This window comes from Cibotium barometz, chromosome 4 (assembly GCF_041138505.1).
Source record: "Cibotium barometz isolate CiBa-2024 chromosome 4, ASM4113850v1, whole genome shotgun sequence".
NCBI lineage: Eukaryota > Viridiplantae > Streptophyta > Polypodiopsida > Cyatheales > Cibotiaceae > Cibotium > Cibotium barometz.
This window is the reverse complement of record NC_141049.1, coordinates 39,899,579-39,912,147: the sequence shown is the minus strand read 5'-3', so window position 1 is coordinate 39,912,147 and position 12,569 is coordinate 39,899,579. Positions and strand designations below refer to the sequence as shown.

At 45.8% G+C, this 12,569-nt stretch overlaps 1 protein-coding gene across 1 annotated transcript in view; it reads left to right on the top strand.

Moving 5' to 3' along the window:
• LOC147639251 (phospholipase D gamma 3-like) overlaps nucleotides 1-12,569 on the top strand; it is an 83,734-nt gene that overhangs the window by 27,362 nt on the left and 43,803 nt on the right. The window contains exons 5-6 of the mRNA XM_086788945.1: nucleotides 10,698-10,766; nucleotides 10,882-11,029. Of these exons, the coding sequence (XP_086645071.1) occupies nucleotides 10,698-10,766; nucleotides 10,882-11,029 (217 nt within the window). The remainder of the gene's footprint in view (nucleotides 1-10,697; nucleotides 10,767-10,881; nucleotides 11,030-12,569) is intronic.

Sequence of the window (12,569 nt, the reverse complement as noted above, 5' to 3'; positions counted from 1 at the left end):
TCTGTCTATATGTCAAGATGTTAGCCAATGTATCTCTGGTGCTGTCCTCCACCATACAGGTAAAGTGGAACTCTTGCAATTCTATCAACCATTTGGATAACCTCCTGGAAGGGATATCAGATTGGATAAGATGAGGGAGAAGAGAATAATGGGTTAGGATGGTGCAGCCACCATGACCTACTTTGCCTCTGAATTGTTAGCAGTCATCTCCTGTCTGTATATTTACACCAGGGCCTTTGTTGTGGGTGTGCCTGCCCGATTTAGGTGTTTTCTTATTTTTCCTCACTCTCCATATTTTTTCCCTATTTTTCCCTATTTTACTAGGTGTGGGAGGCTGTCTTGTGGTTCTTGGATTGATCCAGGTGATGGCCGACTGGTCTTGCTGCTTCCCCCTTCTCTCTGTAGCTAGCCGACTTCACACGTGTGCTGGCCGACTGACAGAAGTTGGCTGACTGGGAGTTCAGTAGGTCAGGTGTCCTCTTGTGGCTGTTGGCTGTCCTTGCTACTAGCCGACTGGATCATAGGGGCCATTTAAAATGGCCCCTTGCCCCCACACATCTTGTATTCAGCATTTTGGGATTTCTTGTGTATATAGCAGAGTTACATGCCTCTCTCTCTCTCCTTCTCTACTGCTGTGTTTTTCTGCAGTGCACTTGTTCTTGAGTTTTCAGATTTTGTCTTCATCTCAGCTGCATATTCTGACATGGTATTAGAGCCCTAGGCTCTTGATAATCTTGGGAACTGTGTGAGCAAGAGGGGGGCTGTTTTGTTGCTGATTGGTGGATTGTTTTGGACCGTTCGGGAAGAGGAGAAGCAAGAGGAAGGCGGGCTGATTTGCTGACAGCCACTTGTAGGTTTAAGTTCTTTTTTTCCCACCCACCCACCCTTTTCAGTTACATCCCCGCAATGGCAGATTTACTTGAGATGGCTGAGAAGCATGTGAAGATCACGACACTCCCCACGTTCACAGTGGACCGTCAGTTGGACGGGAACAACTACGGCATATGGAAGGTAATGGGGTGATGAGGTTGCAGAGGTTACTTGGTAGGATTGGGTTTCCACCGGTGGAACCCACGGTCATCTAGAGGCATTTTGTTCGTGAAACGATCGTTGCTGATAACATCTTGCTAGAGTTTTGTTCGACGGAGGACAGTGTGGTGGACCTCTTCACAAAGTCTCTATCTCAGGCTTTGCTCCGGCGGCACTCTAGGTGCTAAGAGGGGGTGTTAGCAGTCATCTCCTGTCTGTATATTTACACCAGAGCCTTTGTTGTGGGTGTGCCCGCCCGATTTAGGTGTTTTCTCATTTTTCGCCACTCTCCATATTTTTCCCTATTTTTACCAGGTGTGGGAGGTTGTCCTGTGGTTCTTGGATTGATCGAGGTGATGGCCGATTGGTCCTGTTGCTCCCTCCTTCTCTCTCTGTAGCTGGCCGACTGGGAGTTCAGCAGGTCAGGTGTCCTCTTGTGGCTGTCGGCTGTCCTTGCTACTGGCCGACTGGATCATAGGGGCCATATAAAATGGCCCCTTGCCCCCACACATCTTGTATTCAACATTTCAGGATTTCTTGTGTATATAGCAGAGTAACACGCCTCTCTCTCTCTCTCTCTCCTTCTCTATTGCTGTGTTTTTCTGCAGTGCACTTGCTCTTGAGTTTTCAGATTTTGTCTTCATCTCCGCTGCATATTCTGACATCTCCCTTTGTGTTTTAGTCTTGCTTGCAAGTACACAAGTCTCATGTATGTCAGAATCTCTTTCACTTGCATGAAAGCCTCTTCCTCCTTGATCCCTCTGGGATGCCTGCTGCAAAGGATACAGAGCTTGGGACAAAAGAAAAATAAATCTGGCAAGATACCTCACCTTATGGGTGAAGGTTAGCAGTTGTTTCACATCCTGGGGAGCATCCAGTAATAGCAAAGCTTTAACCTTTTCAGGATCAGCTTCAATCCCATTCTCAGATTAGTACTACATGGCCAAGAAGAGAAACCTTGGCTTGAGCCAAATGACACTTGTTTGGATTGAATCGACCTCCCAAATCGTCAATTCCCCCTAGAGCTAGTTCCAGTTTCTCAAAATGAACCCTCCTGCCACTATAGATGCAAAAGTCATCAATAAAAACTCCGATGAAAGATCCCAGATAAGGCTCAAACATCAGGTTCGTGAATCTCTGGAAGGTTGCTGGAGCATTTGTTAGTCCAAAGGGCATGACCGGGTAAGCAAAGCATCCCCATGGGGTGATGAAAGTAGTTTTTCTTTGGTCCTCTGGAGCAATAGAAATCTGAAAATACCATGAATACCCATCACACACACTGTATCTCGCATGTCCAGCAACACTGTCCAAAATCTCATTCTGGAAAGGTAATGGATAGTGATCTCTTTTAGTCACAGCATTTAGGGGTTTGAAATCCACACACACCCTCCATTTGCCATTCTTTTTTGGAGTAATGACCATTGGGAAAGCCCACTGAGAATTATCCACCGGGAAAATAAACCTTGCCTTTAACAGCTTATCTACCTCTTCTTTCAGCACTTGCTGCTGTATGATTCCCAACCTCCTCAGCCTCTCAACCCCAAGGCTTCCATCGTCTGTTGTGTCATCACACATACCTGTGCACGACCATCTATATACACTTTTGGGACTCTCTGATCATTCACCCAGGCATCCATGATTGGCAAATATTCTTTATCTCCTTTCACTTTCACCACATTAATCTGGCTTCCTTCCTTCTTCTCTTTCTCGGAGCTTCTGATGCTAACCAATTTACTCCACATTCTCCTAAGTCTGGGACATAATTGTAAGAGCTGGAGCCAGGTCAGAGTAGGTCCTTTCTGCTGAAGATCTCTCATTAGATCATAAGCCTCCTCATGAGCACCTAAGGGGAAGTTCTGCATGCCAATATGTCTCTTGGATTTGGTCTTTTTCTTACCCTCCTTGGGATGATCTTCCACCTGCTTCCCCTTCTTCCTTCCCCTTCTAGAAGGTCCTGGCTCATCCTCAACCGCTGTCCCTCTAGTCCCGACTCCTCTTATTGGCTAAGACATCCACCTCTTCATCCATCCCAATCAGCCAGCATGGCCATGAAACAAAGGATAGGTCATCATAGCAGCCATCTTGACTGCTGAGAATTCTTCCAGGCTTGCAAATAATCTGAAGGGTGATTTCAAAGTCCTCCTCAGCGGGGGCACCAAAACAATGATGCGTCGGGGGAGTCTGCCTCTAAACACACCACCGTAGGGAGGACACTATATGCTAGCACCACAACACCATCAAAACACATATTTTAGATACTCTGTCCCAAAACATGTGATGGTTTTGGGTGATGGCCTCTATATCACCACGAGTAGTCACACAAGAAGAATATATGCTGGAATCAGATGTGAGGAACACCAAAATCACAACCCCAAGGCACTTTACAACTCTATTGATATCCTCTACAGTCTTGCTGACTCAAATTGACACTTGAACACTCTCCAACTAACTTAGCTGACGCCTCCAATTGTCCTCCCAGGTTAAACCTGACCTCCCACAACTCTGATCTTCACTCCTAACTCTTCAGTTGACCTCCTTTAACAACCAGCTGACCAAAAAATCTCTCAATTGACACCTAGCTGATCAGTGCTGACTGTAACTTGAATCAGATACCTGTTGCTGACCTTAGTCAGATATATGTCCTCAAGGTTTCCAAAATGTCCTCTAGCGTCAGCAACCTGCAAATGCTTGCCTCAGAACCTCACTGAACCTATTAGCTGATGATACGGGAAGAAGTCTGAGAGGTGGTGAAGAATCCTTAGCCACACTTGGTGCGCTTTGGGCAGTCCCAAAGGCAATGGTGTTGCGACTCTTGTGGGTGGGTGCGCTTCATGCACTGTGCAAGACGACCACCAATGGTCAGCCACGTGCCAACTGCCAAACTTCTGTGAGCAGCTTGCCAAAGGAAAAGAGTGACCTTCTGAGGGCAGAAGCTGTTCCATAGTCGCTTCGAGTAGTCTCTGAGGAAGTTGGGTGAGATGTCTTGGGAGCACCAACGGGAGTACTGTCAATCTCATGCATCTGGATCCAGTGGCCTAGCCTTGCTGAGTAGTGAAAAAAGGGGCTCTCTAGGCTAAAGGGGTCTGTCCACCCCCACTCACCAGGGCGAATCCGAGTCAAAGATTGGCCCTCCCAGAGCCAGAGTCTCCAAGATTTGTCTCGGGCTACTTGTGTCGGGGGGGGGGGGGGGGTGTTGATGTGCCAGCGCTGCTCATGGAAGCCGATGATCCAGACCCTTTCAAGTGAGCTACCGCTAAAGTCCTTTGCTGGGGAGAGGGTCAGACGTCTTTGACACCCTATGGAGAAAATGAGAGTTGGTCCCCTGTTTGATTCGAGTACTGCCAGATGGATGTTGTGGCATGTGTAAGCTCCCAGCCATTGGGGAGGGGAGGGGTCCTAGAGGGGGGGTGTGCAAGTTGAGGACTATTCGCTCTTTGCCTTGGATCTCAATGAGGCATCTATCCTGAGCCTCCTGAGGAAGCCGCCTGAAACTAGTCCACTCGTCAAGAGACTAGGCTGGACCAGAGTTGAGGGGGCCCTTGGCTGTGTGAGAACGCATGCCTAGAGGGTGACCGCTGGGCATCTTGAAGAGGCAGTTCCAGATCAGCGGCGGCTGGTAGTGTCCCCCCTCAACGGAGGCTGCGCGCCGGGGGGTTGGGGGGGGGGGTGGGGGGGGGGGTGCTGCTTAAGGGTTGGCTTGAGGCGACCCCAAGCTCTTATCAAACTGGCTGCAAATCTGTCCTCAAAAGTGGTGCTCAAGCCTTGGGATCGGGCCTTTGTGAAGATCTATCGTACACTGGAAGTCCAGGGGCCGCCAACTGAGGGGGTTTGAGTTGAGATCCGGTCAATCAGAAAGGAGGAACTGCAGTTTATATTATGAATAGAACCCGCAACAGTTCATGGCTCGACGCTTGGACATAAATTTAATGGTAGAAAACCAGATTTGGCACACTTGAAAGTGTTTGGGTGCATTGTATATATACATGTACTAGATGATGTGAGAAGCAATCTGGATCCCAAGGTAGAAACATGTATCTTTATTGGATATTCCCTTGAGCTGAAAGGTTATAGATGTTATAACCCCACTACGCATGACATAAGAGTAAGTAGGGATGTTGAGTTTGATGAGATGAGTAGTTGGTACACATTAGTGAAGGATTCTATAGGCTTATGTAAATAACTATGTGGTTGCACAACGAATGGAGAGAAATAATCACATGTGCTTAGTGGACTAGGAGAGTCCTCTAGTAGTGGATCTATTGTTAGACCCTCGTTAGAAGGTTAGACAGAATGCCAAGAATTCTGACACATCATTTGGTGGTATTGCTATAGGTGCTGAAAATTCAACAAATTCACATGTATCATGACAAGAAAAAAAGGTGGATTAGCCTTTCATAATGCTTGATGTTTCAGCAGGCCATTTCTTTGTTGATGGGGATAGTGGCTTAGAACAGAGCCTTGATGAGGAGTTTGGGGTCCCGACTGTTGTTACACCTGTTATACAAAGAGCCAAAGCAGTGTTAAGAACATCTGGCAATGATCCAGGTGTACGCAAGTCTACGAGGGTGAGATATCCCCAGTGGACAGGTTGAGATGTGATGGGAATACAACCCATTATTATGCGTATATGCAAAACATTACAAGAGATAAGAGTCCACATGTTTTGAGAAGGTGGGACGATGCCATGGATGAAGAGATGGATGCAAATGAGACATGGGATTTGGTGGCTTTGCCTAAGGAGAAGAAGGCAATTGGATCATAGTCACAATGCAATGGGAACTAGAACGAGAATGGGAACGACATATAGGGATTAGGAAACGGGAACAGGAACGCCACGTCAACACATACCAAGGTTGCATTTAAAACCTGTTTTTTATTATTCAGTACTTTTTGGACTTCCAAACTTTTTAAACTTAAAAAACGTTTGTGTTTTGGTTTCTTCCCCCATGTCCTTTTTTGGCGATCGCTTTGTTTGGCGATCGCCAAAAAAGGACATGGGGGAAGAAACCAAAACACAAACCTTTTTTAAGTTTATTATGTTTGGCGATCGCTTTGTATAGCCCGTTTGGGCTCATGACATCAAACAGATGTGACATTGTCATTTGATTTTGATTTATCATTTGTTTCTACTATCTACTTGAATTGTTAAATTCCAATCATGGTGTATTTGGGTATGTCTAGACATTGTTTATGTTGTGAGTGCTAATCTTGAAATTCTTAGATAGGCTGAAATGCTAGAATGTGACATGTGTTGACACATCAGTCCTTGTCTATCAAAGGATATTAGATATAGATTTCGAGCTTTCTTGACCAATCTCTCACACACAGACACACACATATATATGATTTTAACATTGTAATGTATGTAACATTTTTGACGTACTTTATCGGTTGGCAACGTTCTATACCACGTACTAAACTCGTGCCGTTTCATGTGTTTGAAACTACCTTGACACATACATACATACATACACACACAATAATAATAATAATATTAATAATAATAAAATATTATATTAAAAGCTCCTCTACTTGCATATGTCTCATCACAGTCCACCTCTTCCCACCATGACCAAGTAGCTTGCTTGGACCGCTTGCTGCCTAAACTCTAGGTGCCATTGAATGATATTGAATGATTGATGACTGAAGGAGAAGAAGATGAAAGTGATGAAGAGGAGGAGGAACACACTGCTCACTGCTATGTACGGTTTGTGAGAAGGATTCAAGGACAGCCTGTCAACTTTGAAGGCACTCGAGTTTGTGTTCAATCCCAAGAGGGGTGGCCAACGCACATAAATTAGCAAACCGTTTTTTTTCATTCAACACTTATCAATGGGGTAAGTACCCGTTTGAAGGTACTTTAGTACCTTACGTACTATATTAGGTACCTTTGGTAGCTTAAATCGTTGCATGATGGCTGTTGTATGCCAGGCCGTCACATTGGACAGTTGTTCCAAAAACGGGAACACCGTTTCCAAAACGGTACAAAGCATTTCCAAAAGCATGCCAGGTCAGTGTCCGTTCCGAGCTATTCCGGCGTTGGAAACACCTTTGGAAAACGCGCACGGGAAAAAAAGGTACGAAGCGATGGGGACGTGTCGTATGAAATTATTAAAATCAGGCTGCAAAAAATTCGTTTCGTACAGTACGAAATGTTTTGTACGTTTCTACCAGGTACGAAACGTGTTTCTATGCAACATTGGTCCCAACTCAGCCAACATTATCTCATGTGGTACAGAGGGGGCTTACTCCTGATCATGTGTGAAAACATCATCGCTTGCACTCTATGGATCCTCCTCTAGTTCTCCTCTCTCAAACTCTCTGTCTCTCTGTCTCTCTCTCCCCTTGCAAACAGTCAGGCGCAGCAGGTGCAGTTGGGCAGAACTCTCTCTCTCTCTCTCTCTCTCTCTCTCTCTCTCTCTCTCTCCACATTGAATTCTCTCTCACGCTCTTGTGAAGGGTGCGGCAGGAGACAGAGGCACACATGCGACTGGCTGATCCTCTCCTTCGGCACACAGTCGGGCTGCAGCATACGTGGGTGGTTTTTCTTTGAAAAAGCTGGTCGGCTGGGCACACAGGATAGAAACGATATTCTCTCTCTCTTTGGCGACAGGTCTGGACTGCACGTGGTAAGACTTTTTGGTGTGAGAAGGCTGGCGGGCTTGACCTGTGCGCCTGCTCTATGCGCACCCACCTGCACGCCTCTCTGCTGTACTCTGTGCGCAGCTAGTTCTCAGTTCTGCTCCCTTTTCCCACCCACCCTTGCTCAGGCCCCCAAGGCAGCAACTAGTAGGGGAAAACATGTCTCAACCCCTGGAGGGGGAACAGGATGGTGAGACAACCTTTCACACCCCCACCAAGGCACCAAATGCCTACCGCAGAAGACTGAGGGAAGGAATCATGTCCCTTGGCTCATGAAGGATTACGAAGATGGCCCGACAAGATGAGGCCCTTTATGAGGAGCTACAGCTTCACATAAGGATAGAGATGAACACCATGCGACAGGAGCTTGAAAAGGAATGGACCGAGCAGATGCATGCCCAAAGGAAAGTGATATACGAAACGCTGAAGGAAGAGATATATGTCCAATTGAAATGCAAGCCCAAGTACGGGTTGAGATGGAATTAGCCCAAGCCTCGATGCACACGGAAATGAAAAAAGAGATGCAGAAATGGAAGGATGACATGCTCTGAGAGATTTGCACAACAGTTGCACTTTGAAGACATGTATGGCTGACCGCGAAAAAGACATCACAGAAATGCAAAACACTTTGGAATCATGTAAGGCAAAAGTGGCTGCAGGTGAGAAGGAAATGCATTCATCGGCTGAAATTGCCAGTGCCACAAAGAAACAAAGTGAGGAAGTCAACCCATGGATTGAAGTAGTAAAAAAACAGAAGGATACACCAGTCAATAAAGTAGAGGTGAGATGAATGCTACATTGGAAGAGGAAGCCAAGAGACGGGCACGTGCCTTACATGTAGTTGGGTGGGAAGATAAGGGAAATCCCCAAGAGGATGCAAAAGATTGGAGCCACTGATGTACCCATTACCGGAGCATGGCGAGTAGGCAGAGATGAAACCAAGGCGAAGATATTGATCATCAGGTTTGGTGACTTGGAGAAGAAGAAGGCCTTCCTCTCCAAAAGGATGGCCCTTAAGGGGGAAAAGATTTATTTGGATGAGGACCTTACACTGGCACAGATAGCACACCGGAAGGAACACATGCCGTGTGTGCTTGAGGCAAGGAAAGAGGGGAAATGGGCGGTATACAGAGATGGCCGAGTCATCATTACGGAGAGGAGGATCGCTTGACGGTGCGCGGCCTATGAGACCTTGCGATTCACGGCGGTGTGGAATTGCAACAGAGCCCTTAGAACAGATGCAGGATACTTTGAGGATACTTTTAGACACAGTGATATTGCTATGTATACGGAGACCCATCAGTGCACAAACAAGAGGCTTCCTGACGTCCGGGGTTATAGATGGGAATCAGTTTTCCGCCCTCAGCCACGCACAATGGGAGGTACCAGAGGATCTGGAGGAGTGGCAATACTTTACAGGGAGGAGCTTCGTGACAAAATACATGTGGTACATAGAGATGCAGATGCGAGGTACATGTGGGTCCGAATATGCAGAGAGGGGCTCCGTGAGCTATATGTGGCGGTACGCTACTTTCCCCCAGCCCACTCTAGGTTTGCACCATCAGGAGAGTCGCCCTATATACCACTATATGATGATATCATGAGGTTTGCCAGCATGGGGGACATATTACTATTGGGAGACTTTAATGCACGTACAGGCACAGAGTAGACAGAGTTGTATGATACTCAAGAGGCTATGTACCGGGAGATCACGGCAGAGGATGTAGGGTTGCAGAGATTAGCACAGGATGAGGGGGAGATTACAGATTATGGCAGGCATTTTCTTACACTCGGGAGTGCACATGGGTTGGTCATATACAATGGCTTATCGAGATGGCAAGGATCAGGTGCTCTCACACACAGGAACTCTAAAGGGGGAGCGAGCATAGTGGACTACTTGATGGGATCTCCTTCATTGATACCTCCCATTGGCATAGCAGCCAATCATGCATACTTGAGTTTCACACTAGTAGGTAGATCCCCGAGAGATGGGCCAGCCACTCATCTACCTAGGTACCTGAGATATCAGTTTACACATGAGACAGTTGGGGTTTATTGAGATGCAGTATCTGATGGCTTGTTCGCTTTAGACCCGCATAGCCCTCTGGACGAGATCACGAGAGGATTGGCAGGTGTACTACATGCATCTGCCTCATATGCGTTTCCCTGCACTATGATCCCTTCCACCCACCCCCGCAGCACTGCCCCATAGAACAGTTGGTATGATGATGAGTGTCGTGAGACACGAGCACAGCTACAGCATGAGATTGCCGTTGGGTCTCACACGCATAGACAGGCCAGGATGATCTTTCGGTGCCTTGTGCGGAGGAAGAAACGAGCCTATCTGGCTAAGCTAGAGGAGGAGATCTACCAACTCTTCTTGGGGAAGGACAGCAAGAGGGCATGGAAGATGTTTCAGGCCTAGAGAGTGAAGATCTGGTCAAGGGTGGATAAAGTCCTCCGAAATCCTCCCTGACCTGGGGCTTTGTATCCATGTCTCTCTGCTAATGTTGCACAGGGTGGCAAAGAGAGAGAAGATGGTGGGAAAGGGTGGCCGGCCGCCGGAGGGAGCTAGGTGCATGCAGCACATGGAAAAGGTGGCCGGAGGAAGCCAGGTGCACGCAGCGCACGAGCAGCCAGAACAGGGGCGGCGAAGAGAGTTATGGTGGGACTGCACAGGGCGGCGAAGAGGAGTTACCTGCGCGAAGCGTGAACAGTAGTGGGGCTGAAGGTCACGCCATAGCCAGAACACACACACACACACACACACACACAAAGAAAGAAAGAAAGATATAGTAACGTCTACGAGAGGCCAAAGTCGGCCTATGAGACAAAAAATAATACAACTGTGTTCTTCCGATCATCGGAAGAAAAGAAACAAAAGAAAAAGTGTGCATGTGTCTGAATACAACTGTGAATCATCATGGATCGGTGGAGCCCATATACAAACCATATAAGAGAGAGAGAGAGAGAGAGAGAGAGAGAGAGAGAGAGAGAGAGAGATTTGAGAAGGTTGTTAAATGCAGGTTTTTAGATCAATTGATTCAGGCTCCGTAAAAGGTTTCCCAAAAAATGCCACAGAGGCAGAGGCACAGGTGCAAGATTTTCACAATTTTTTTTAATATGACAGTACTTTTCCTTGGAGCTGGCTGATTCAATTATTGATTTATTTTCTGCATCAAAAATAATTTAAGCTTTTGATATTTTCAGAACCTTGTTGGTCGTAAAAACATTGCTATAGATATGAGCATCCATACAGCCTACATCAAGGCAATACGCTCTGCTCAACATTTTATCTACATTGAAAATCAGTACTTTCTTGGCTCATCCTTTGCGTGGCCAAGCTATAAAAATGCCGGTCTGTCCACAATTCATTGGTTGATTGTTATATTTTTCTAAGTTTTTTATAGCGCATAATTCAAAAACTGCGAAGATTCAAGTGTTGCAAAGCCTTGATTAAGGGTACCACATAAATGTGATTATCAATTTTGTGGAGATTTCTAAATAAGCTGCCCTCCTTGGTCAATGCTCTCTTGCAAAGAACTTGTAGGTGGGTGTGTCCATAGTATGTTTCAATGAGTAAGCCATCTCTTTGAAGGTGGTGAATACCATTAGTTGGGATTGCCATACCTTTGTTGCCACATCTTGATATTTTACCCTGCTGCCAACTCATGGGGATTGATGTAGCTGTGTTGAACCTAGTGTAGTAAAGCTCTTTCTTCTCATTCAAAGTAGTTAACTCATTGAAATCTTCTTTCTTGCACAATGAAAAATTGAAAAGGTGGAAGGAAGACAATTCGATGTGATAATGACAAGATTTTCACGCTCTATGTAAGACTCAAGAGCCAATTGAACAAGCTTGTCCTTAAGATGTTTAAGAGTGCTCAGATGGTGCCTTGCATTTCAATGATTGCTATGCTTTGCTTGGATTTAGAGATCAAGAAGGCCTAGTTAGAACAACAATCACAGCGACAAAATTGACATTAGTATATTTGGGAATAGAGTTTGTGACGCGTGGTCTTTGGCCCCCTTTTGTTGGAATAATTCTTAAGTGGTCGTGTTGTCTGTTCTAGGTTACTATGGCCTATGATTGTAAGATCCCCCCAAGATCTCTAACACAAGCAACAAAATTAGTACCAAATAGAAGGGGGTAGGCTAGCTCATCTCACAATGGTAGGTCTAAATCCATAGACCACCCTAGTAGGATACAAAACAATACGGTAATCCACACAATAGGCTCACCCCACTTATATAGCCTCAGTCAACCTATAAATAATTGTTGACTCATAAATAGCTATAACTTATAAACCTTAACCCAAGTAATCATAGCCTGTTGTACCAGTCTGGAAGGTCCCCTAACCAAGGTCACCGCGAAACGTTTCACTCTCAAAACGAAACGATGCTGAAACGATTTATTTTGGAACAAAATGTTTCAACACCAGGTAGGTGGACAATGAAACGTTGGACCGAAACGATCATATACATAAAATGTGAAGGTATTGGCCAATAGTTATAAGATGATATTAGCATATTATCATCAGTAAACAAAGAAGACATACAAAACAGAAGAGAAAAGAACAAATAGGAAAAAGAAGGAAAGAAAGAATTATAAAAGCTAAAAAGCACACAAAATCACAACCTTTTTCCCCACATGAAACGATATGGTTTCAATGTGCACATGAAACGTTTCAACACTGAAACGTGAAACGAGTTTCAAAGCCACCGAAATGAGTTTCATGGTGACCATGCCCCTAACCCAAGATTAGGCTCTGTAATCATGTGGTTAGCAAGTACGTAATATAAACAAGAGAAGTACCAAACAGAAGAGGTGCAGGCTAGCTCACCTCCCAACCGTAGGTCTGGGTGGGTCTGTAGACCACCCCCGAGGCCATAGGCTA